Source organism: Miniopterus natalensis, chromosome 15 (genome assembly GCF_054644295.1).
Source record: "Miniopterus natalensis isolate mMinNat1 chromosome 15, mMinNat1.hap1, whole genome shotgun sequence".
NCBI classification, from domain to species: Eukaryota; Metazoa; Chordata; class Mammalia; order Chiroptera; family Miniopteridae; genus Miniopterus; species Miniopterus natalensis.
Window position 1 is genome coordinate 50,364,351 of NC_142095.1, and position 24,278 is coordinate 50,388,628.

Genomic DNA, 24,278 nt, shown 5'->3' on the forward strand with positions numbered 1-24,278 from the left:
ATCCCACTCTGGTTACCCCCCCCCCCCCCCCCCCCCGCCCTGGGATGCAGTGAAGGCCTCACTGGCAAAGCTAAGTAGAGACCAGGTGGCCTCTTTCCTTACTAAAGCATAAACTTCTGATTCATTAAAGAATAAGGATCTGCCAGTGAATTAACGTTTATTTTTAAATGTGCAGCCTTTTCCTCTGTAAGTGTAATAGTGAAATAAGCACTTTGCATGCATTGCCCTCATTTATGTTTATTTTTGTAATGTCTGTTGTCTTCATTATTTCCGTGTCTGGGACCTTCAGGAAACTTAGAATGTCTGTGAGCCTGTGCACTAGCTCAGCCATCTGAATCGATCTGGGATTGTCAGCCTCAGGACTTCATTTTCTGGGTGTGTGGACCGAAGTATTGAATTTCAAATTTTTATGCTTAAAATAGCTCCCAATTCTCCAGTGAATATTATCCATTATCATCATTTTAGATGTACATTTGTTAGCCTTTTTTCTTCCTTTCCTCACTCTAGACTGTAAGTTTCATAAAGTTGGCAACCATATCTATGTGTTCACAGTGTATATTCTATGCCTTGTGCAGCGTTTAGCATATAATAACGGTAAGTAGTGGAATGAATAAATGGGTACATATACAAATACTTCCATTGTGTGCATGGTAACTCTTACTGGTCTTAGCCTTGAGAATGATATTGAAAGATTTTTAGTAAAAATTTTCATGTTTTCTAATTTGAGAGTTACATTGGAGAGACATTTATTCCACTTAAATATACTTCCACGTAAATATGCATTCAGTTGTGCGTGTGTGTGCACGTGTGCACGTTTCTATTTTATTTAGGAGAGCTCCCCCTCTTCCTGACGTGAGGCCAGCAGGAAGGTTGCACATCTGTCCAGCTAAGGATAAGATGCACTTGGAGACCAGGATGCGAGATGAGGGGATGGACCTGCAGGTTCGGCACAGGCTGCTTGCTCCACACTAAAAAGAGCATCTTCTGCAGTCATAAGTGGCAGCTATTTGGCCCTTAGAAAAATCTCATGTGTAACAGCAACTTGCAGGCAGTGTGTTCTCCAAAGGGGGCATCCAGCTCTGAACCTATCGCTGAAAGAGAAATTCCATTGTCTATTAATCCTACTGGAACTAAAGATGAATAGTGGATTGGCCTTGATCTGACAGTGAGTTTGACTTTGATAGCTCATCACTTTAAAAGGTTCTTTTATATTTATGAAAAAAGCGTGACGTCAAGCCAGGGGGGGAATTTATATCAATATTTAAGACCAAACTTGTAGGGCTTCCAAAAATAAAAAACAACAACCCTTGTGTGAGCGGATTTTTTACATGCATAACTAATTAGCTTAGGTTATTATAAGCAGGGCTGCTGTGACAAAGTTTCCGGTGGTGTCTCGGGACACCTTGTTTATAGTGCCTTCCTTGCCAGTCAGCCTTCAGTTGGAATTACAGAGAGTAGAGGGAGTGAGTAGCCTGCCGCTTCTCGTTGGATTGGGGCCACCTAACGCTGTTATGCTGGAAATGCTAGAATATAATCACTTCCAGGTGAGCTGTACCCTTTTTTCTACCCAGCCGCTGAAATGTAGTTGCAATAGATTGCGTAAGTCACCTTTTCATGTTCTTGCAGTGGACATGCTGTTTTCCATAAGTATAATTATTGAAATAATTGTAGTTTGATGCTATCTATTGTAAGAAGTAATTCAATTTTATTTTTAAACAAAGTATTAGTAGGACTTTTCCCCTAGTGCATGGCTGTGCTCTTTCCATCAGCTCCTGTGCTTAGCTCATGAGATTAAATTGTTTTATCAAGGAAAGGTGACTCTAGGTTGAGTATCATTGATTTTAAAAAAGCATTTGTAATTCTGTATTAATGTTTATGAGAACTAAGAAAGGAGGAAAAATATCTTGGTGGCTTAATATTATGCTTTTAAAACACGTGTAAGTGCTAAAGCTTCCAGAGAAGCTGCTTAACGTGTAGTTGCCTTTTCGGTTGAGTCCACGATCTTAATCACGAAGCGGAATAATTGTGTGTAGATGACAGGAGGAAGGAGTCCGCACAGCCAATTTAGTCATCAGAATGCGTCTATTTTCTATAACTGTTTTACAGGTGTTTCTCGTGGAGTTTGTTTTTTTAAAAACAAAAAGCTGTTCTGTGTGCCAAGGAAAGTGAAACCGGGTTATGCCCCTTCTTCTAGATTACTGTTTTGCTCTTAATAAACCCTTTCAGGTGTGTCGGGGACATTTTTGCCCTACAAACAGTTGTGTATTTTAGATATGAGAAGGAAGGGCCGAGGTTTTAAAAGGATGTACCTCTCATTAGCAGGGAAATAAAACAGGGCAACGGATGAGCCCAAATCCGAAGAGTTAGATTTTGAATGAATTTCAGTCATATTAAATCCCGTGAGCACAGTGCCTGGTGCCCAGCAGGGACTAATCTCTCATCCTCTCGGTGGGCTGGCACGTCTCATGTCTGTGCCTAAAACAAGAGCTGTGCGAACTCACAAATAACAGCACTGTCTTCTCTTCCCTCCGTGGCTATGTTCAGGTGCAGACCCACCTCGAAAACCCCACCAAGTACCACATACAGCAAGCCCAGAGGCAGCAGGTAAAGCAGTACCTTTCTACCACTTTAGCAAATAAACATGCCAACCAAGTCCTGAGCTTGCCATGTCCACACCAGCCTGGCGACCATGTCATGCCACCGGTGCCGGGGAGCAGCGCACCCAACAGCCCCATGGCCATGCTCACACTTAACTCCAACTGTGAAAAAGAGGTAATTCACGTCTCCTCCCCTCTCCTGTTTCTTACACTAAATGACTGTCTTTTGGATATTTTTCCTGCACTTGACTGTGGCCTGTAGTCAGTCTGTCCTTGCGGCTAGTTCACTGCCTTGTCCCAGATTATCCAGCAGGGCTGTGCCCCCAGCCTCTCCCCGGCGTCACTGGGTCATTGGGTGGCGGCGCAGGACGGAGACCTGGCCGCTCTCCCTCTCCGGCCTCCGCTCCGCAGCTCAGCGTCCCTCTCTTCAGTGCCTTTCCGTTTACAGAGCAGTGAAAATGCAGAGAGCGGGGAGGGGAGGTGGAAAAGGGAGAGCAAAAATAGACAAGGTGTGGGACAGGCGGGCTAGAAGTTCCGCTGGTTGTGAGTTTTTACTTCTCCCCAAGTGGAAAAAAGTACAGAATGTGTGTGAATGGATCTGGAGAATATAGCACATGAGAACCTGACAGAAAGGCGAGTGTCTAATTGCTGGGTAAATTCAGTTTTATCATGAAAGTGCTGCTGCCCATGAAACCTGCTTTTGTAAAGGCTGGTTGGAGACAAGACTCGAACACACCTAACGCTAACCGTGGCATCGGAGTCTGATGCATAAGCCCCCGAGAGGAGAGCTGTGATTTAAGGCCTGCCATTCCCAAATTATGGGGTGATGAGCCTCGTTTTAATAGAGTTTCACTGTGCTCTGAAATGTGCAGGATTTCAGAGCTGACTTTGAAGTTTGCTTGATTTTAATTTCTAAAGGCACCAAGTCTTTTCTCCTCTGCCCAAACCAGCTGTCCTATTTTTCTCTCCCGTGTCTGTCATCTGTCAGGCTGATTTGACGGAAGTTCTGTTTTCATTACTTCATTTCTCACTCTGATTCTACTTTGTTTGAAAGCTTAGTTCATCTTGTGCTGCACGTCAGCCTCGTGTGAACATGTCGTTGAAGAGGCATTTGCAAACCCAAGTCACGGGCTGATTTTGCTTGTGTTTTTGCAGGGATTTTATAAGTTTGAAGAGCAAAACAGGGCGGAGAGTGAATGCCCAACAATGACCACGCAGTCCCGAGCGTCCTGCATGCAGGTACTGGATGGCTCGGCGCCAGACGGAGCTCTGGGGAGTGAGAATCGGAATTGGTGGCTTATCACGCCTTCCTCATGACTTAAGGGCCCCCTCGAATTGATTTTGTTTATTTGTTTTATTTATTTATTATGTCTTATGCCTTTTGTTTCAGTATGAACTCATACTCCATCGTATTCCATTTTGCTTCACTCTCTGGGCACTCACACGTGCGCTTACATTTTGCCAAGACTTTCCTTCTCTCTCTTGGATGTAGTGACAAGACACACACCACATGTCATGTTTGGGACTGTTTGCCTGACCCTAGAAGTAACCACTTTACCTTGTATTCAGTCACTTTGCCTAATTTATACTTTTATTGAACGATTCCACAAATCATGGCCCAAGGATACTAGTTCTGTAGACTACTAACAACTGTTATTGCAAGTGGAAAAGGGAGTAGGGAATATACTATTGTCCAAAAAAAAAGAAATTTTGTATTAAATAAAATTAAACAGGTTTTTGTTTGTTTGTTTTTTCTACAGGAATAGTGAGAGCCTCTTCAGTTCTCATGTTTACTGCTAATCTTCAGGAGTAGACTATATAATAGATAGTCTTTCCCATTTTTCTCACAATGCTGAACACCCCATGGGACACAAGTATTCTATTAACTGTAGTTTGTGAAAACAGTTCTGTTATTTTACTCATTATGATGAGAAGTGCCTTGGAGCCTCTGGGCTTCCAGAGGTCAGGGTCTTTGTCCTCTTATCACCTGTTACTCTTCATCTAGAAAGAGTGAATTTTCTTTTAATTCACTTATTGATTTAGTTTTAAAGATAGAAAGCTATAAACAGACCCATTTTTCTCATAGTATCTCATGATTAAATAATTACTAAGGAAATTAAAATGCATTTTCTCTAAGTTGCTTTAAGTAATTAAATAGTACTTACAATACGTAAATTTTAATAAAATTAAAATGTTGTAATTCATTTAGATACCATCATCAGTGTACGTTACACAAATTTGTAGGGTAGCAATTTTGATAGGCTGTTATTAGTAAAGCCAAGGTATGTGTGTTATCTCTATATTGTTTTATAAAATGGAATCTTATGGAACATACATTCTGAAACTGTTAATTTAATAATATTTCATGGATGTTTTCCCAAGTAATTACAGGTTCTATGACCTTCTACTTAGTGGATATATAAATTATACTACATTCACTTATTAATATAGTTATATATTTAAAATGTATGTATAGAAGAGAAAGAAAAATAAGCCACAAAATATTTTGCTTTTTTATATTTTCTATTATCAACTTGCATTACTTTTTTTTTAAAATATATCTTTATTGATTTCAGAGAGAGGAAAGGAGAGGGAGAGAGAGAGAGAAACATCAATGATGAGAGAGTCACTGATTGAGCCCGCAACCCGGGCATGTTCCCTGACCAGGAATCGAACCCCAATCGCCTGGATCCTAGGTTGACGCTCAACCGCTGAGCCACGCCTGGCCGGGCTTGCATTACTTTTTTCATAAAAGAAAATTATTTTAAAAATTTTATCACACCAGGTCCTCTAATTTTTATAGTGAAAATAAAAATAAAAAATTTACAAAGAAAGGTTGTGAGTCCCTTGGCCCATTTTCCTGTTAACCAGCTAAATTAGAAACTTCTCTCTTAAAAACAAACAAAACAAAACTGGCATACCTAGCGATGGAACTTAATAAACAGTATGCTGGCAATTATTCAATACTGACCCCCAATTACTCTTCTCAGGGGTCATGGAATAACACTTATTTTTTGAATGTTTACTATATTCCTGGCACTGTGGGCACTTTATATGGTTTATCCTGAAATCTTGCAAGAATCCAGTAAGGCAGTGAGTATCATTAACCCATTTTACAGATCAGCCCGCTGAAGCAGTAAAAACTCGGGGCTTTGCCTCCAGGGCAGGAAGTGGGAGAATGAAGGTTCCAATAAGTCCCGTGACATTGTAGCCTGTCCTCTCTACTTGGAAGCAGCAAAAAAAAAAAGACTCAAAGGAGCATGCCCCGACTTCTGAGATTCTGTCCTGTGCTTACAAAGCCCTCTTAAGATCCTAGTGTGTGAGGCATGCTCGCGCACACGCAGACACACACACACAGCCAGCTCAAACACATATGGGTTTATGAAGAAATGTTTTCACAGACTTGCCTTTGCAGCGCTGCAGTGCGCCTGCAGTCACCTTTGTTTACGTTCGTAGCTGATGCTCTGGTGCGCTAGGAATAGGGTTACCTAGTGGGACCGTCAGCCTGGCTGTAAGGATAGCCTCGTCCTGCTGAAGTCCTGGGGGAGCACCGGGCGCACCGGCCGCTGTACAGGGAGAAACACTGTACAAGTCACTGTAGGCTCGGCGCAGGCCTCGCCACTGCCTCCCACTGCAGGGAGGTCCTGGGAAGGGTATGGGGTATAGTCTTTGGGAAAAAAGGAAATGGCAGCGACGCTTCAGGGGAGGCTTCCTGCTTCAGCGTGCCTGTTGAGGGCCGCTGTTTACCAAAGCAGCTGAGAGCATGGGTTCCACTTGGGACTCTCAGCCTTGGATGTGCGGCTTTGGGACAACTGCTTCTCATTCATCCCACTTGGAAAACAGATATGATAATAGCACCTACCTCGTTTGGGTTACTGTCGAAGGTAAATCTTGGCCAGTGAAAAGCCCTGAGCACAGGGCCTGGCACCTGCCAGTCACTCACCTGGGGCTGGTGCAGATGCCATCCTTGTCACCTGGGAGTGTGCGTGGGCTTCAGTAATGTCCACATTTTGGGAGAAAGACAGTTCTTAGAATCTAGCTCAAGAGCAGTATTGCTTTGGGTAAGAAAAGACCTTGGATCTCATTTTGGGTTGCTTTGCATAGTTTTTGCTCATCTCTCTCTCTTCCATTGACCTTTTTCCTGCAGATGGATGATGTTATCGATGACATCATTAGCCTAGAATCAAGTTATAACGAAGAAATCCTGAGCTTGATGGATCCTGCCTTGCAAATGGCAAATACGGTATTGATGACTTTTTTTAAAGAAAATCTTGAGCTATTTTCTGTGTTCTCTCCCTTTCTCTGAACTTTTAGTTTATCTTTGCAAGTGATTCATCAAGAAGTTTATTAACCACAAAACAGAGAAATATCTCAGGATCACAAATAAGTGATTTGGACATCAACAGTTAAGGATTTCTCCTGAGTTTACAAAGCTCCACATTTCCTGGAGTCCAAGTCCACTTTCCGTAGGACGTAGGCCTTCCAGTCTCCCTGACGTCCCTGTCCAGCTCAGTGCGCCACTGCAAAGGGCACCCCTGTGCAGGGCTATGCCCAGCAGTGATCTGGTCGCCAGAAGAAGAATGCAGCCTTTAAGGCCGTATCTTACTATTCACGAGGAACAGTCAGCTACCCATCAGCAGCGGAATGTATCCCAATTTTAGTAAAGACAGTGAGACCATTTGCTTTTATATGTTACTTCTCTCTATAATTTGGAGCCTGGCCTGTATTGTTCATTGTATTTCACTCCTTACATTTGTGTCTTATGTTACTGGTTTTCCAGTCTCATTGCAGATTTTTTTAGTCCTTGGCAGTCGTTCTGTAAGTTTTGTGAGTCAAGTCAGGGTGGTATCATTGCCGCTGTCTTAGATTGGAAAGGTCAGCTAGTCTTGCACAAGATTACCTGGCCTAGGCATGTCAGACTATGGCTCCTCGGTAGGCCTTTGTACACCCAGCCAATCCTGTCTGTTTTCTGTGAGAGCAATGCCATGAGTTATCGCCTTCCTTAATCACTGGTGTGTAAAAGATGGACTTCCACAGGGTGACGGGAAGTCATTGGCTAATGGGTATAGAGTTTCAGATTTGCAAGATGAAAAAGTTCTGGAGATCTGTTTCACAGCAATGCACATACACTTAACACTACTGAACTATACACTTAAAAATGATTAAGACAGTATATTTTTTTACTACAGTAGAAAAATGTTTAAAGACTAAATTCCTAGAATAAGTTTTCTTGGCCAGGGAACATGATAACCCTTAATAATTTACACCTAAATTGTTAGTAAGCTAAATTTTTATAGTTAGTACTTTCTTTCAAGTTTGCTTACCTGAAGTCTGGAGGGGTGAGGACACCCCTTGAAACCTCAGGCTTCTTCTAGGATCTATAGTTTTTATCAACCCCCTACCCACTTAAATTCATTCACCCCCTGATTTTGAAATAACTAAATGTTCTGCCATCCTGACAAATGTTTCTATACCAAACTCTCCCCATCCTCTGTGAGCCCTCGGTTGGCTTCGTGTTCCCCTTCCATTTCCAACTTTGTGCCCCCGTGTGCAGGCAACACTTGTCAGCAGTCAAAATCCCAGGTGAGCATGAGCAAAACATGTGGGGGAGCTTGCCCTCGAGAATTCATAGATAGACCAAAAGACGTGGGTATATTTCCAGCATTTTCAATGCCCAGCAGTGTTAATTAGCCATGGCCCAGTCATCCCAGAAGAACTGTACTAGTGAGGGTGGCCCCTTTGCCAGTGGTATCGAGTGGATGCCTGGGCCCATTCAGGAGGACTGTAGAGTTTATATAATTTTTAAAAATCATTGCTTTTGTTTTTCTCCAAGGGTGAGGACCTTTGAAGTCATCTGAGCTACCCTAGTACTCGTTGCATTGGCCTCCTCTTGCATATCCTCTGTGTCCCCACCAGGAAATCAGTCATCCAGCTTCTTAAAGCCTCGGGTGAAGGGGATGCACTAACTCACCGGAGAAGCAGTAAAGCACAGTGGTTAGGAGCTGGAGATTCGTGGTCAGACCTGGGTTCTAATCCTAAGTCTGCCATTTACGGTGTGACTTTCATGTTACTTAGCTTCCTGGAGTCCTGCATTTCTCCATCTGTCAAGTGGGACTGACAGTTGTACCTCCCTCACATGGTCATCCCATAAAGTATGTATAGCATTTAGCATTGACGTAAGTTGTACTCAGCAGTATCTAATTTTTAAGTGTAACTTATTATCATATAAATAATTGTGATAGTATTTTATTCAGGTTGTATTTATTGAGCAGCTGTGCTGTGTCCAGCTGTATGTTAGAATAACATCATAATTATTCAGCGGTCCTCGCAGTCTCTCTGGGAATTCCAGACGTGGGCCATAGTTTACCTCATGGAGAACTTGCCCTGTGACGACACCTCTGAAGACAGTCATCATGACCACAGTTGCTCCTCTCCTTTAGACGAAATCTGTGTCTCCTCAGTCCATCTGCATTAGAGTAGACATGGTGTTCCCTCACGGCCTGAGTGCTCCTGAAGTAAAGTTAAGATTGACGTAGCATTTACTAAATGCCAAATGACCAACCAGCCCCGGGGGAGGCGCGGGGGCTGCTCCCTCTGAGAATGGGGCTCGCCCGCTGGACGGGGCACCCACACAGACCTTGAAATGAGAAGGATAAGGTAGGAGCAGGGGGGCCAGCTCAGCGGAGGTCCCAGATGGGCAATGCCCTGGGCAAAGCTGAATAATTCCCAGCCAGGAGAGAAATAGTCGCCACCCAAAGCCACTACTTTGTCCCGGTGTTCATTTCTCTTCTATATTCCCACCTGAAAAAGGCCAAATCTGGCCCCAGTGGAGCCCTCCCACAAGAAAGCTATTTCAGCATTTTGCTATTAGGGCTAAGACAGTAGATCCTAGAGTCTAGGAACACAGACTCTGAGCCACACCTCTGAACTCAACACATACTCCTGAGCGAGTCATTTGTCCTCTTGGCCTCACTTTTCTAGTCTGGAAAGTGGGAATAGTAACAGCATCTAAACAGTAGAATCCCTGGGAGAATTACAACAGTTCATGTGCAGAAAGGCACGCAGAACAATTCTGGCCCCGGTATGCTCTCACTAAGTGTTAGTTAAGCTCTTATTCCTGATAAATTTGGGTTTGGGTTTTCAAAATTAAATAACAAAGCTACTACAACTTACTAATATTTTAATTTTTTCCACAGTAAAGTTTAAAGAGTGTTTTTCATGTTACGCATTTTCCCCTTTTATTTGATCCTTTGAAATCTTTGTTTCAAGTTATCTTTTTAAAAAAAATGGAAGGAACACTTAGAGAGGAAACTGTCCTTAGGGAATTGGGGTCTAGAAATAACTCTTCTGAGAGCACAAGGGCCTCTTGTGGCATCAGAAACAAAGAATAAAAGTCCCAATTTGCTTGTGCTAACAGTGCCCAATTGATACTCAGAGAAGGGACTATCCAGAGGGAAAATATTTTACAATGATCATTTACTTGGAAAAGTAATCATTTTTGGTGGATCAGAATATTGGACAACTCGATCCAGACCAAGTTTGGGTCACACCCCACTGAGTCCTTCTCCTGTTTGACCATGGCTTTCTTCTGTCCATGGTCTTCTGGAAGCTAGGTCTTGTCCACTGGGGTCATGTGCTGGATAAAAACCCAGCAAGGACACAGCTTCCTGTCAACAGAAGATGCATCTTCTTTCTTAGCTTTAAAGGTGCTATTTTGACCTAATTTTGATGTTAACAGTGTTTATGAGGGAGTTTTTCTAATCCAGAAGAGGAACCACAGAATCCTTTCTTAAATATGCATGGCTAGGAGACTAATTTTTAATTAGAAAGCCATACTATTTTAATCAGCCTTCCTGTTGATAGTCTCAATGAATTACAGCCATTAATACAAAGTACATACACCACCATTTAGGGCAGGATCTCTTGGCATTGGCACTGTTGACATTTGAGATGGATAATTCTGTGCTGAGGGCCTGTCCTGTGCACTGTACAACGTTTAGCAGCAACACTGACACATGTCCCCTGGAGGGAGAAACACTGATTCAGGATATGAGTGAGTACCAGCCCTGCAGACCTGAGTCCTGTGTTGAGATGTGCACTATGTTTAGTTGTGCACTGTGTTTAGGTGATGTGCACTGTGTTTAGTTGTGCACTGTGTTTAGATGATGTGCACTGTGTTTAGATGATGTGCAATGTGTTTAGTTGTGCACTGTGTTTAGATGATGTGCACTGTGTTTAGATGATGTGCACTGTGTTTAGTTGTGCACTGTGTTTAGATGGTGTGCACTGTGTTTAGATGGTGTGCACTGTGTTTAGATGATGTGCACTGTGTTTAGATGATGTGCAATGTGTTTAGTTGTGCACTGTGTTTAGATGATGTGCACTGTGTTTAGTTGTGCACTATGTTTAAATGGTGTGCACTGTGTTTAGATGATGTGCACTGTGTTAGATGATGTGCACTGTGTTAGATGATGTGCACTGTGTTTAGATGATGTGCACTGTGTTTAGATGATGTGCACTGTGTTTAGTTGTGCACTGTGTTTAGATGATGTGCACTGTGTTTAGTTGTGCACTATGTTTAGATGGTGTGCACTGTGTTTAGATGGTGTGCACTGTGTTTAGATGGTGTGCACTGTGTTTAGATGATGTGCACTGTGTTTAGTTGTGCACTGTGTTTAGATGGTGTGCACTGTGTTTAGATGGTGTGCACTGTGTTTAGTTGTACACTGTGTTAGATGATGTGCACTGTGTTTAGATGATGTGCACTGTGTTTAGATGATGTGCACTGTGTTTAGATGATGTGCACTGTGGTTAGATGATGTGCACTGTGTTTAGATGATGTGCACTGTGTTAGATGATGTGCACTGTGTTTAGATGATGTGCACTGTGGTTAGATGATGTGCACTGTGTTAGATGATGTGCACTGTGTTTAGATGATGTGCACTGTGTTTAGATGATGTGCACTGTGTTTAGTTGTGCACTGTGTTTAGATGGTGTGCACTGTGTTTAGATGGTGTGCACTGTGTTTAGATGGTGTGCACTGTGTTTAGTTGTGCACTGTGTTTAGATGATGTGCACTGTGTTTAGTTGTGCACTATGTTTAAATGGTGTGCACTGTGTTTAGATGATGTGCACTGTGTTAGATGATGTGCACTGTGTTAGATGATGTGCACTGTGTTTAGATGATGTGCACTGTGTTAGATGATGTGCACTGTGTTTAGATGATGTGCACTGTGGTTAGATGATGTGCACTGTGTTAGATGATGTGCACTGTGTTTAGATGATGTGCACTGTGTTTAGATGATGTGCACTGTGTTTAGTTGTGCACTGTGTTTAGATGGTGTGCACTGTGTTTAGATGGTGTGCACTGTGTTTAGATGGTGTGCACTGTGTTTAGTTGTGCACTGTGTTTAGATGATGTGCACTGTGTTTAGTTGTGCACTATGTTTAAATGGTGTGCACTGTGTTTAGATGATGTGCACTGTGTTAGATGATGTGCACTGTGTTAGATGATGTGCACTGTGTTTAGATGGTGTGCACTGTGTTTAGATGGTGTGCACTGTGTTTAGATGGTGTGCACTGTGTTTAGATGGTGTGCACTGTGTTTAGATGATGTGCACTGTGTTAGATGATGTGCACTGTGTTTAGATGATGTGCACTGTGTTTAGATGGTGTGCACTGTGTTTAGATGGTGTGCACTGTGTTTAGATGGTGTGCACTGTGTTTAGATGGTGTGCACTGTGTTTAGATGGTGTGCACTGTGTTAGATGGTGTGCACTGTGTTTAGATGGTGTGCACTGTGTTTAGATGGTGTGCACTGTGTTTAGATGGTGTGCACTGTGTTTAGATGGTGTGCACTGTGTTTAGATGGTGTGCACTGTGTTAGATGATGTGCACTGTGTTTAGATGATGTGCACTGTGTTAGATGATGTGCACTGTGTTTAGATGATGTGCACTGTGTTTAGATGATGTGCACTGTGTTTAGATGATGTGCACTGTGTTTAGATGATGTGCACTGTGTTTAGTTGTGCACTGTGTTTAGATGATGTGCACTGTGTTTAGTTGTGCACTGCAGTCTTGCAAAGTCTGTGTAATGGTTGGTGGATTGTTGGTGATTAACTAGGCGAGCGTTTTGTGGATCAAAGTGGAAATTATTTTGGCTGTCTAAACTAGCCTGGGAATACAGTACCTTCTGGAAAATTACAGTATTACTAAACAGCAGCTTTCTGATCGCTTCAATAGGAGGCACTGTTTCACCTACTTTATCTCATTTAATTCTTAGAAAAGCTGTGAGCTGAGTGATGTCACTGCTGTTTTTCAAAGGGAACAACGCACCTGAGGTTCGTGTCACCCAGCCGTCAGGGATAGACACAGGTGTGACACTGGATCTCTGACTCCTAAGCCCAGGCTGTAAAAGCGCCACATTATTAATTTGTAAATTTCACCATATACTTGGCTAGTGAGAAACTGGGTTTTGAATTGTTCGGGTCCAGTTGGAAATTATTGAAAACTGCAGTTACTAATTAACATCAGCCAGTTGAGACTGCCCTACCCCAATACTGCTCTGAATGCGGGGCATGAGCCTTCTACCAGAAACCTCCATTCTGACAACTAGAACCATGGCTTTTCTCCCTGTAAAATCAGTAAGATAACATACACAAGAGCCTGTCTGGTCTGTGCCTGGCCCAGAGTAGCCCCCATAAGATCCAGCTTTCCCCAGAAAACATTCTGATAAGCTTTATGCTGCTGGCTCCTAATCGAAAGTACTGGAAAAGCAGCTGAAGGGGACATTTAGAGAACAGATGAAGGGCTGTGAGCTGCTTTTTTGACTGGAAGTAATGATGTCTGACCTCGATGGGTAAGATGAGGCCTCTGGCTGTAGAGATTGCAGGTCCTCTCCCTTCTGGGTGAGCTCTGTCAGTTTGTGCCGTCACAGCCTCCTGGCCCCTTCTCACTGGGTCTTCCCCAGTCTACCCTCTGTCTCCCCCACCTGCCTGTCTGTCCATTTGTCTTTCCGCTTCTTGTCCTCTCTTCCTATGTGTGGCTCTCTTGTCCTGTTTTCTACCCCACACCTCTGGTGTCTGTCTCTTCTTGTCCCCAGTTTTTGATTCTTTCACCCTTTGTCTGTCTCTGTGATTCTGCATTTAAGTGTGCGCTCACGGGTCACCTTCCTTTAGAAAATGGTTGGAATGTATGTCCTTGTCATGGAGCAGCTGAGAGTTAGATGTTTCTCCAGTGAGATGCACTAGGGACAGGATTTTTAAAGCCAGCCTGTTTCCTCTAACAAATCATAACAGTTCCATGTTTTGCTTACACATTACATTTGAAAACAATGCATGTAACTTATATTTCTAGAGCTGTGGGACTGATCTTTAGCTTGATCTGTTGCATTTTGGAGTCACATTCTTGCTTTATTAGAACCCCGTGTTCTCCCCAAGTCCGAAACTTCAGGAAGCAAGGGGACAAGTCTGTAATCTAGACGGTCGTGCAATGTCATAGCAGCTTTGTGACTTCAACTCTGACTCTCCAGTATTGAGATATTTGAGCACCTTTCATTCCACTCTGTTAAGCTGGACAAGAATAAAACTGAGCACACACAAGGCGAGGTTGGCCCTACGAAGGTGACCTATTTCAAATAAAGCAACTTTGTGAAGTGACAGCTAATCATCAGAGTCACCTTTCTATCAGTTTCTTAGCTAGAGGGCCTAGAATGTGGCCCAGGGGCCTCTTAAATGGTCACATTGTTTATATGCATCTGTGTGGTGGGATACAGGCATTACATTTTCTGTATGTTTAATATAATATTAGTCCTGCCTTCAGAAAGGAGCAGCAGGTAGCAGAAAAGAGGGAGCTGTGCTCTGCTGGTGGGTGTGTACCCCATGACCCCACCCAGTCATAGCAGAGCTCGGGCCACGTTAGCCCATCGGAGAGCATCTTACCCTGTGCTCGAAGTTTAGTTCACAGAGTATTTATTTAGAAGCCATAGAAGGCATAGATGGCTGATGGCTGCCCATGAGGGAGGCGCATTTGACTGTATTTTGTGCGAGATCTTCATCTGTATGTCAGGGGCTGTGGGAGAGGATGGGAAAACATGCAGCACAGTCCCACTCGCTGCCTCTCGGCCACTGAGCCTTCCAGTCCCGTCTAAGGCCGTCTGAATTACAGCTCAGGTGTGATGTCGAGGAGGGGCGGGGCCACAGGATGTGAAGTCCTACCGGTGACGGTGACAGTGGTTACAGGAATGAATGGGTCAAACAGGCAGTTTCTGTGGAGAAGCGGTCAGCTCACTGACTACCCCTGTGCTTAACGCTTAGAGTTTTAGTTCAGGGCGTGGAAAGCGAAACAGAAATGGGCCCATCGGCCTACCATGAACTAGTCACAGGAAAATGCATATGCAGCCAAGGAAGTCAATGTGGGAGAAAATAATTTTACTACTTTAGAATATTCAATTCAGAGCTAGAGAAAACTGCTTTTAAGCTATCTTGAGAAAGCGAAACACTCCTTTAAGTATGAATTTTTATTCTTTTATTAAAGGCAGTGAGCTCCCTCTGGTGGCTCTGTGGAAGATTTCAGTTTCAAGGAAAATAGCTTTTCATTGGCAATAGGAAACCATCTTTTACAATAAGAAAATATGTTGCACTGCTTTTCCTCCTAAAAGAAAGAGTGACTAGGAAAAGGGGGGGAAAGGGAGGGAGGAAGTTGCTCTGGTGGAAACCCGATTGGTGATCAGGTCATGCTGTTTTGCAGCAGTGGCAGCATTTGCAGGGCCGCAGGCCTCACTGCAGACACGGAGCGGAGAGTCCCCACGGCACCTGCTGTCCTGCGCAGGGCAGCCCTGCCGCTGGGTCCTGCCGCTACGGGTGTGAGTCTGTGTCCTTTCCTCCTGAGAGCGGAGCTAGCTAAGGGGACTCACAGCTGTGAGGGAATGAAGGGCAGACATCTCATGTTTTCTGATTTTAAAAAATGACTTTTTACATCAAACTATTTCTTTTAAATAAAGTCTGATATAGGATATGGGTTTTAGCTGAATAGCTTAGGAATTGTTCAACAACTTATTTCCGCCATTGCTTTTCTCTCTCCAGCTACCTGTCTCGGGAAACCTGATTGACCTTTATGGAAATCAAGGACTGCCTCCCCCTGGCCTCACCGTCAGCAACTCCTGCCCAGCCAACCTCCCCAACATCAAAAGGGAGCTCACAGGTAAACACCTAGCAAATGGGCCGCTTACTAGGAATTTTCTCATCAGTAAAGTAATCAGCAGTGACCTCCAGACTGTTGCCAGCTCACAGACATACTGTTTAAAATCTTTGCACAGTTGGAACATTGAGCAGTATTTTAAGATGGAGGACTTACACTTGGAAGTCCTGGGGTCCAGTGTTTCTTGAGGTGCGGGGAGTGTGGGCCGCCTTGGCCCGTGGCCCCCTCGCTCTGCGGCAGCCATCGTGCTGCGCCTGCTGCCTCTCGGGGCTGGGGCCGCAGGCAGCACTTGCTTTTGTAAAATGCTTCTGCCCAGCCTGGTGCCGACCCACTTCCTAAGCCCCGGGAGGCATCTGAGCATCCTGGTCTGAATTTCCTACAACAGACACTCAAGCCTGCAGTTGGGATGGGGAAGCATATATTTCTTACATCTTCAGGTGCCTGCTATTATTTTTGCCATATCAAGTACAAAAGATTTATTACACAGAGTGAAAATAAATTATAAAATGGAGCATTGGGTACTGTCTGTTATTGAGGCAAGTGTGCAATTACCTGTTCTGCTTAAGGCTTTGGGGAGGGCACCGGCTGTGGCTGTGAGGAACCCTTAGACCTGGTGTGCAGTCCTGCGGCACCTCAGGGTCCTCCCCTCAGCCCCCGTTGTTCTTCTGCCCTGGCATCCTGTCGATTCGGGTGAACAGACTGAGAATATGGACTGTAGACTAGGCGCAGAAAATTTCTGTCCTATTCAAGGGTGTCTTTAAAAAATACTTCAGAAAATTGTGGCAGGAGAAAGAAACTTTTTTAAAAATCACTAATTTGGGTTAAAAAAGATAACCAATTAATTAATACATTAGAAACCATCAAAAGCCAACAAACTCATAGGTACCCTACAGGAAAGAAAAATACCGAGAAGTGTCGGAGAATATCGCTAAGTGAGATCTGGGTTAAATATGGCACAATGTTGCTAGAGCGACAGGATTAAATTCTCACTACTCGAGTGCAGAGTGGAGTTTGAATTACGTGTATGGTTGTTTCTTCAAAAACAAAAGAAAACAGGCGGGGGTGGGGAGTGGGACAAGTGGGTGAAGGGAGCACAAACTTATTAAATTTTTAAAAAGCAGATATAATGGACAATATACTTCTAGAGTCACCTACACCATAGAAAGTGGCTCATCCAAGCAGGACAAGGCAGAGAACCATGGGGTCGGGCTGGTAAGCTGGAAGCAAAACACAAAGGAGACAAAAAAATTAAGATACTGAGTGCAGGGTGCGAAGTAAAAGCTGCCCGCCCCTCTTCCACGTGAGAACCCAGGGAATGCCCGGGATGACCTCCCAGCCGAGCTGATCCAGCTTCCGAATTACCACCTAAGTGTGCGCAGCTGGACACCTAGCGAGCGCCCACGCGCACCCCTGCCTCCGAGCGGGAGGTTTCCTCGCCAGGGTGTTGGAGGCGCCGCGGAAAGACCTGGACGTCCTGTTGCCGGAAGGAAGCCTGGCTCCTGGTGCGGGACTGGTAGCTCCTAGCTGCCCGCGCCCGCCCGCCCGCCCGCCCGCGCCCGCCCGCTCCGCGTCGGGCGTGCCCGTGCCTGCTCCTTCACCATTTTGTGGAAGCCAGTTTTTGCATTTGTTTGATGTATATCGCTGTTGAAACGTGCAGACTTTTTAAAAGTCATAATTTAAAAAACCCTAGTATTTAGAGTCCGGTCAGAGCGGCTTCCTTTCCGTTAGAAACGCGACGTTTGTAGTTTGCTACCGTGCGCCTCAAACAGCTCCAGCTTCTCATTCTCCGTTCACGTGCACAGCGTGTGTTTTCCCCACAGAGTCTGAGGTGAGGGCGCTGGCCAAAGAGAGGCAGAAGAAGGACAACCACAACCTGAGTAAGTCGGCTTCGTGTTTGTGACACTGGACAGTGGAGTTGATGTTCGCCCTCTATCAAAATTCTTCCAAAAATTTTAGAGGGAAATTGATTTCTGTGGAGTTAAAGGTACATTTTATGGAAGAAAATTGTTTTTTCAGAGAAACCAAGGTATATATTTCCCCCATATTTTATCTCAGGTCAAATTGGGTTTTTTAGCTCAGATTGTGAAGACTGTTTTCCTTGTTTATAGTGCTGGTTGTGTGTGTGTGTGTGAGAGGGAGAGAGAGAGACTTGACCCCCAGTTACCCAATTATAAGTGTTCCTCACACGGGAACTATTAACATACAGGATCTTGGGATCACCTCCCCCACTGAGATTTGAAAGAAAAATGTGAAACGCCTGGGGGGTGGTCAGGCAGTGTGTGAGCAGCCTTCCAAATTCCTGACTTTTCCTGTGCCTTAAAAATAATATTTAACATTTTAAATTATTTTTATGTGTTTAATTTACTCTTGATCAAATATTTAAGCTGTTCCTATAAAAACTTAAGATTTTTGTTTTACAAACAAGTAAAAGAGGCTGTTTGGTAAAAAACAAAGGATTGGGCTTGGAGGCAGGAAATGGGGTGTGTGTCAGTTTCTCATTTTGTGACCTCCTGTCCTCTCTCTCCTAAATTGATTTTAAAGAATATAAGTTACATATAAATACTCTGTCCTTATAAAAATGATGGAATAAGGTCAGAGTTCTCCTCTGATCATTGGGAAAATCTTTCCTTTTTTCAATGTGCTGTTGGTCTTTCCAGCCCCTTTCCGTGAACCTGAGAACACGCCACCTGCGCACAGAGTGACGGCATCGCTGTGTGTGATGTAACACAAGTGGCATGTTGTCTACATTTGTTGCTGCTTGTTCCACTCAACAGCATATCCTGAAGACCCTTTGCTGTTAATAATCTAGATCTAGCTACTTTAAAAACTGTTGCATAAGTGTTCCAGTGTAGCCGCCTCCTGCTACGGGTTCCCAGTGTTTCCCCATTATAAACAATGCCACAGTGAACATCCGGGGGTGCCTCTTTGTGTTTGTTATGAAAGAGCCCATCCCCGGTGCTGGTGGACCCAAACCCTAAGTCCTGAGGGCTGTAGGGAGGAAGCTAGGCTGTTTTATCATGAAGGTGCCACCCAGGAGAGCAGGCGACTCATGCTCAGAGCCCAGACTCCCTGGCGCTGTGGCCTGTACGCTACAGATTCTTTAAGACAAAATCACCAGGCGCTGTGGGTTAGGGCTTCGAGCTGTACTGGGAGCTGAGGGTGGATATGAGGGAAGGGCAGTCATCCTGAGGGCTTTTCCGGAGCCTCTCTGTCTGGTCTCATGGGAAAGTAGCCAGGGGTGGTTCCACCTTAGGGTTCAGGGGCTGAAACGTAACCTAGGTCAAGATGTTGTCTCCATCCTGCCAGCAGCCCAGACCAGTGACCATTGGTCAGATCTGGGCTCCTGTCTGCTGCTGCCTCGGGGTTGCTGATTATCTGGGGGAAGGCTGGGTCGCTGAGGGGTTGAGAGAGAGATGATTTCTAGAGCTGGGATTAAAGCTAAATTGAATTAAAGACATAAGGATCCTCGGGCACATGCGCAGGGGGTGGTGTTTCTCTGGATCAGGGACTGAGAAATGGAGTTGCTGGTCCCAGAGGGGCAGTTTTTTAAAGTGGAAATTGCCCTTCTCAGTTCCCACCCCAGTCATAGAAGCTTTCCTCATCTCTTAACCAAAAGTTTTGAATTAATATTTCTAAGGTGTCCTCTAGCTTCCAAGTAATTTTACTTTTAGATATTTCTCCTTTTAAAATACCTTATAAATAAGGTAATTGGGTATTATCCAAACCTTGTCAAGAACAATATTCACCTTTACTAAGGCACCTAATCTCTCAAGTTCATGGTTGTCAGTAAAGAGCAAACATGGTTAGCACAAATTCTGGGGGCTACAAAACAATCCTAAAATCTCATCTAACCATGAGAAATTAATACTCAAGGTTAGGTTGCTGTTGGCATAGGGCTTCCTTGCCTGGACATTTTATCGTGTAAGAACACTTGCCAAGATGTGCAAAAGAATGCATCCATTTCTCTACTCTAACTGCTGATTGAGCCCCCGTTATGTGTGAGGTACTCTCTACACACAGCTTTCCCACCCCTGTGAGCTGCCATTTGAGTCAGGGGCAGACAGAACAGATGAACAACCAATACCTTAAGGTGGTATTTTCAACATAGAGTAAGTGTTATGATAGGCATAAAATGTACATGTGAGCCCTGGCAAAAATATTTCTTTTTAAAATATATCTTTATTGATCTCAGAGAGAGGAAAGAAGAGGGAGAGAGAGAGATAGAAACATCAATGATGAGAGAGTCATTGATCGAGCCCGCAACCCGGGCTTGTGCCCTGACTGGGAATCGAACCCCGATCGCCTGGATCCTAGTCGATGCTCAACCGCTGAGCCACACCCGGACGGGCAAAAATATTTCTTATACATTGAAAAAGAGGGAGAACTTGGAAACAGTCTAAATATCCATCAGTACAGAACTTTTAAGTAAATTAGGATGCCTCCATATAGGGATTCCCAGTGTCCCTTAAGAGGAATGGGGTAGGTTGGCCTCACCTGGCTCAGCCGGGGTTTACAATATCCTGCTGAGTCACAAGGCAGCGTGGTGCACGTTGTACATAGCGTCTCATTATGTACAAAGCGCACTGGCACCCAGGGCTTCTCATTAGTAAACTCGCACTGCAAACAAATTCTACCTGGTCAATAGTATGACATTTTGACTTTGGTCAATAAATAAATTGTAGGAATCTGTTTTATCTCCTACTGTGTGAGTACCTACATAATAGCCTCAATTTTTGCCCCTTAACCAGCAGAGCCAGAAATCTGCTGTGAGGCTTTTTGCAGAGAGTTTGCTCCCTGGTCTGCAGGGTCAGCGTGGAGCTCTGGCTGATCCCAGTCCCCACTCCCTGCTGGTGGCCTCTCCTGTCCCTAATGTCTCCAAGGCAGTTTTCTTCTTTGTGACTGAGGATAGTAACTCCAATTTCAGGGTTGTCACAGGATCCTATCTCAGGGCTTTGTTAATGATAAAAGGTAGCTCGTTTTAAAAAGTATTTTAGCCTCAGTACTAAAACTATGGTAAAGACGGAAATGCAGGTTCCAGGCTCCATGGTCCTGCGCAGTGAAGTTAACACATGGATGTCTTTAATGAGGTTCGTTCATGCAGACGTGACCCTGTTACTAATAGTCCTCTCTCTCTCCTTGCAGTCGAACGAAGAAGAAGATTTAACATAAATGACCGCATTAAAGAGCTGGGCACTCTGATTCCCAAGTCCAATGACCCGTGAGTACAAGTGCATGTTCATCTGCATCGTATATTTTTGTACCTTAATGTTTCTTCATATGTTGCAAAAACGGTACCGTTATAAAACCCAGTGTAAAGAAGTCGCCCTTCCTTGGTTTCATCCTAAGTACTCCGTGCACCTTGCTTCTGTCTGTCTCATCAAACTAAGATGCTGAGAGCAGTGCACCAGATTATGCAAATGGTGACTGGACGTGAGGCAGCTCTGGGTGTGAGGAGGTGGCTTTTTGAAATCAGAATCTTGGGCAAATAAACACTGAGCTGCTAAACAAAATCATTTTAGCAGTTCCTACAGGACAGTGATTTCAGTACCTGCTAAAGCAAGAACATGCCCACTGGGCTTCAACTCCAACAGTGTCTGTAGGCACTGAACTCTGCCATTGCAGACTCCAAGTTTAGCAGTTCTGCTCAATTGTCTTAAAATGTTTGTGTTCTTTGTATATTTTCCTTTCTAGAAAAAAACAGTAATTTTTCTTCCTGTTCTGAGCATAGGTCAAGGGGATCTCAGCTCTCCGTCTTTCTTCCCTTCTGCCGCTTTTGGAGAGAACGGTTGTAAAGATCCTTTCCTGCTGGCAACATCAGCAAATAGGACAGCAGACACACAATTTTTACCTATTAGACATCGGCCCATTGAAGTAAGGGCTGGAGGATGTGCACAGTTTAGTGGCTCCCACAGGCATTCAATGAAATTAGCCTGCGAATATGACCTTTTAGCTACCTAATAAAATGTGGAGATGAAATCAAGCATTACCCATGCAAGGCTTATTGAGTTTGCTATTCGGATGATTGTCAGGGTATTTGTGACAAAATAAAATAAAACCGTTGCCTGTCGTAAGGTGGGTGCTCAGGCAGTTTCCACCCTGCACCCTTTACTGCCCAGGTGCACCAAGGAGAGCCATTTTGAAACGCAGAGCACTCACGTTCTCAGTTCTGCGGCAGGAGTTCATCCCACCAAGGGGCTGTGACCTTCATTTCCTGCGGTCAGTCTTGCATGACTGTGGAAATCGAATTCCCATTTTCCTGTTCATTATCAGCTCTCACTTTTTAGCATACTCTTTTAAAACTGGAATGTGAATCTCTTTACCAAAATGTGAAATTATGGGGCTGGAATGAAAGCCTTCATCTGCATATCTTTTTTCCATTGTATCCCATTACTTCTGTTGACGGTCTGAGTTGGAATGATCTTTAATTGTAGTTGTTGTTTTAAGATAAAATGGACTGTGATCTGTTACGGGGTTCCCTGCACCAGGTTCCTGGCGCAGACTCAGGTGGGTGGCTGAGGAGACCCCAGCTGAGGTTTAAAAGCCCTTCTTTTAAGCCCAGAAGCAAAATTAATTGGAGGGTCTCAGAAGGAAGCAGAGCCCCAGATAAAGGAAGTGGTCACTTCTTAAAAGCTGAGTGCTGTGTGCAGGTCTCAGTAACTGGCTTCCACCTTGCTGGCCTTGTTCAGGCATCTTCGTTACAGTTGTTTCTCTGGCTGCTAAAGTTCTGTGTCTTTGATCTTAGCCCTGAATGTTAGCAAGTTGACTCAACCTCAGGACACCTCTGCCATCTTTGGTGCTCAGACCCCAGGGATCAACCCCCAGGAATTCTCAGAGAGCTGCAGCTCTGCCTCTCCTGGGAAAACTGCTGTTTTGTTCTTTGTCTAACCCGCCCGAGGGCTCAGTTACTTGGAGGCTTGTGTTAATCGCCCTCCATTCACTCCGCCCACCTGATATTCTGATATTCTGACCTGCTTTGAGCAGCTATAGATTATGGCTTAGGAGGTTTTTCATACCTTAAATTGTTTTTGTTTTCATCACTATCATTGTCATTATCATCATGAATATTGTCTATAAAAGGGCTCAGATTAATTTAAAGTGCTATAGAAATGTTACTTGTGTAATTATAATTTCATTCTTAATTATTTTTCTGGAGTGCTCTAAATGGCGTTTTTAATTGTCTCATATATGAGCACATTAGAGGAGCTGTAGTGATCAAAACCGGAGCAGTGGCGACCACAGGCTGCCTGGGTTTGAAGCCAACACAGGCAGGCTACCTGTCTACCCCTGGGGAAGATGCTCGAGCCCTGGTGCTTCTTGCTTCTCACCTGTTAAAAGGGGGACGGTCAGAACACTCCTGCCTAGCCTGGTTGCTCTGAGGAAGACTAAGATGAAGCCTGGCGTGGGGGTTTCGAGAGTGGAGCCTGAAACAGGCAGTCAGGCCTCCTGGTCCTGCCCTTTCCCAGCTGTGTGACCCGGGCAAATCATGTGACCTTCCTAAGCCTGTCAAATGGGGATAATATTAGTATCTACCTATTAAATGAGCTGTAAAGTTCTTGAGAAAGCACCTGGCACATAGTAAATGCTATATAAAGATAGGCATATGATATAATTGTTATATCGAGCCCTGACACAGTGTTTTCTCCGTTATTGAAACTGCAGTCGAAGCTTCTCACAGCATTTTTATATATAAAGTGCCTCCTTGGATTCTAATAACATACCTATGAGGCTCCTCCCACGAATATAATATCAACATTTTGTAGATGAAGAAATAGAGAGAAGTTAGATAACCTGTCTATGAAAACTCACGATAAAACTTAGGGGTGCCACTTTTATGCCTCACATAAGTAGTGAGATATCATGGAGTTTTTTATTACCACAGCTTATTCTCTGAGTTAATCCGTATAGCCCTAGAAAGCTATAACTATTTAATGCAATGTTAAGAATATTGACTTTGCAGTCAACTGACCTAAATTTCGGCCCCAACCCCGCCGTTAGGAGCTCTGTGCCCAGGGCCGGCTCTGTGCGGCACCCTCCCTCTGGGTTGAGTGAGATGGCGAGTGGGAGGTGGTGGCCGGTGGGTGAGAGCTGTTGTCCACTGGTTACCACAGCTTAGAAACTGCTCTGTTGCACTCTCGTTGAGCTTCAAGTCACAGGGAGCCTGTCTCCTGCTTTCTCTCAGGGACATGCGCTGGAACAAGGGCACCATTTTGAAGGCGTCTGTGGACTACATCCGAAAGCTGCAGCGGGAGCAGCAGCGCGCCAAGGAGCTGGAGACGCGGCAGAAGAAGCTGGAGCACGCGAACCGGCACCTGCTGCTCAGGATCCAGGTACCGCGGGCTGGCAGGGCCCCGCCTCGGTGGGCGCAGGAGGCTACAGCGAGCCATCGGGGAGTTGCCTTACGGGATCCTCATTATTTGTGGATTCCCTATTTGAATTTGTCTACGCGTAGAAATTTATTTGTAGCCCAAGTCAACATTTGTGGCA

At 44.4% G+C, this 24,278-nt stretch overlaps 1 protein-coding gene across 2 annotated transcripts in view; it reads left to right on the forward strand.

Moving 5' to 3' along the window:
* The window catches only part of MITF (melanocyte inducing transcription factor), a 207,993-nt gene that overhangs the window by 175,966 nt on the left and 7,749 nt on the right, over nucleotides 1–24,278 (forward strand). The window contains exons 3-9 of one of the 2 annotated variants that reach the window (XM_087825115.1): nucleotides 2,545–2,772; nucleotides 3,753–3,836; nucleotides 6,745–6,840; nucleotides 15,680–15,797; nucleotides 17,597–17,671; nucleotides 20,937–21,012; nucleotides 23,974–24,121. In XM_087825115.1, the coding sequence (XP_087681241.1) occupies nucleotides 2,545–2,772; nucleotides 3,753–3,836; nucleotides 6,745–6,840; nucleotides 15,680–15,797; nucleotides 17,597–17,671; nucleotides 20,937–21,012; nucleotides 23,974–24,121 (825 nt within the window). The remainder of the gene's footprint in view (nucleotides 1–2,544; nucleotides 2,773–3,752; nucleotides 3,837–6,744; nucleotides 6,841–15,679; nucleotides 15,798–17,596; nucleotides 17,672–20,936; nucleotides 21,013–23,973; nucleotides 24,122–24,278) is intronic. The other variant, XM_087825116.1, reaches the window with a different exon arrangement.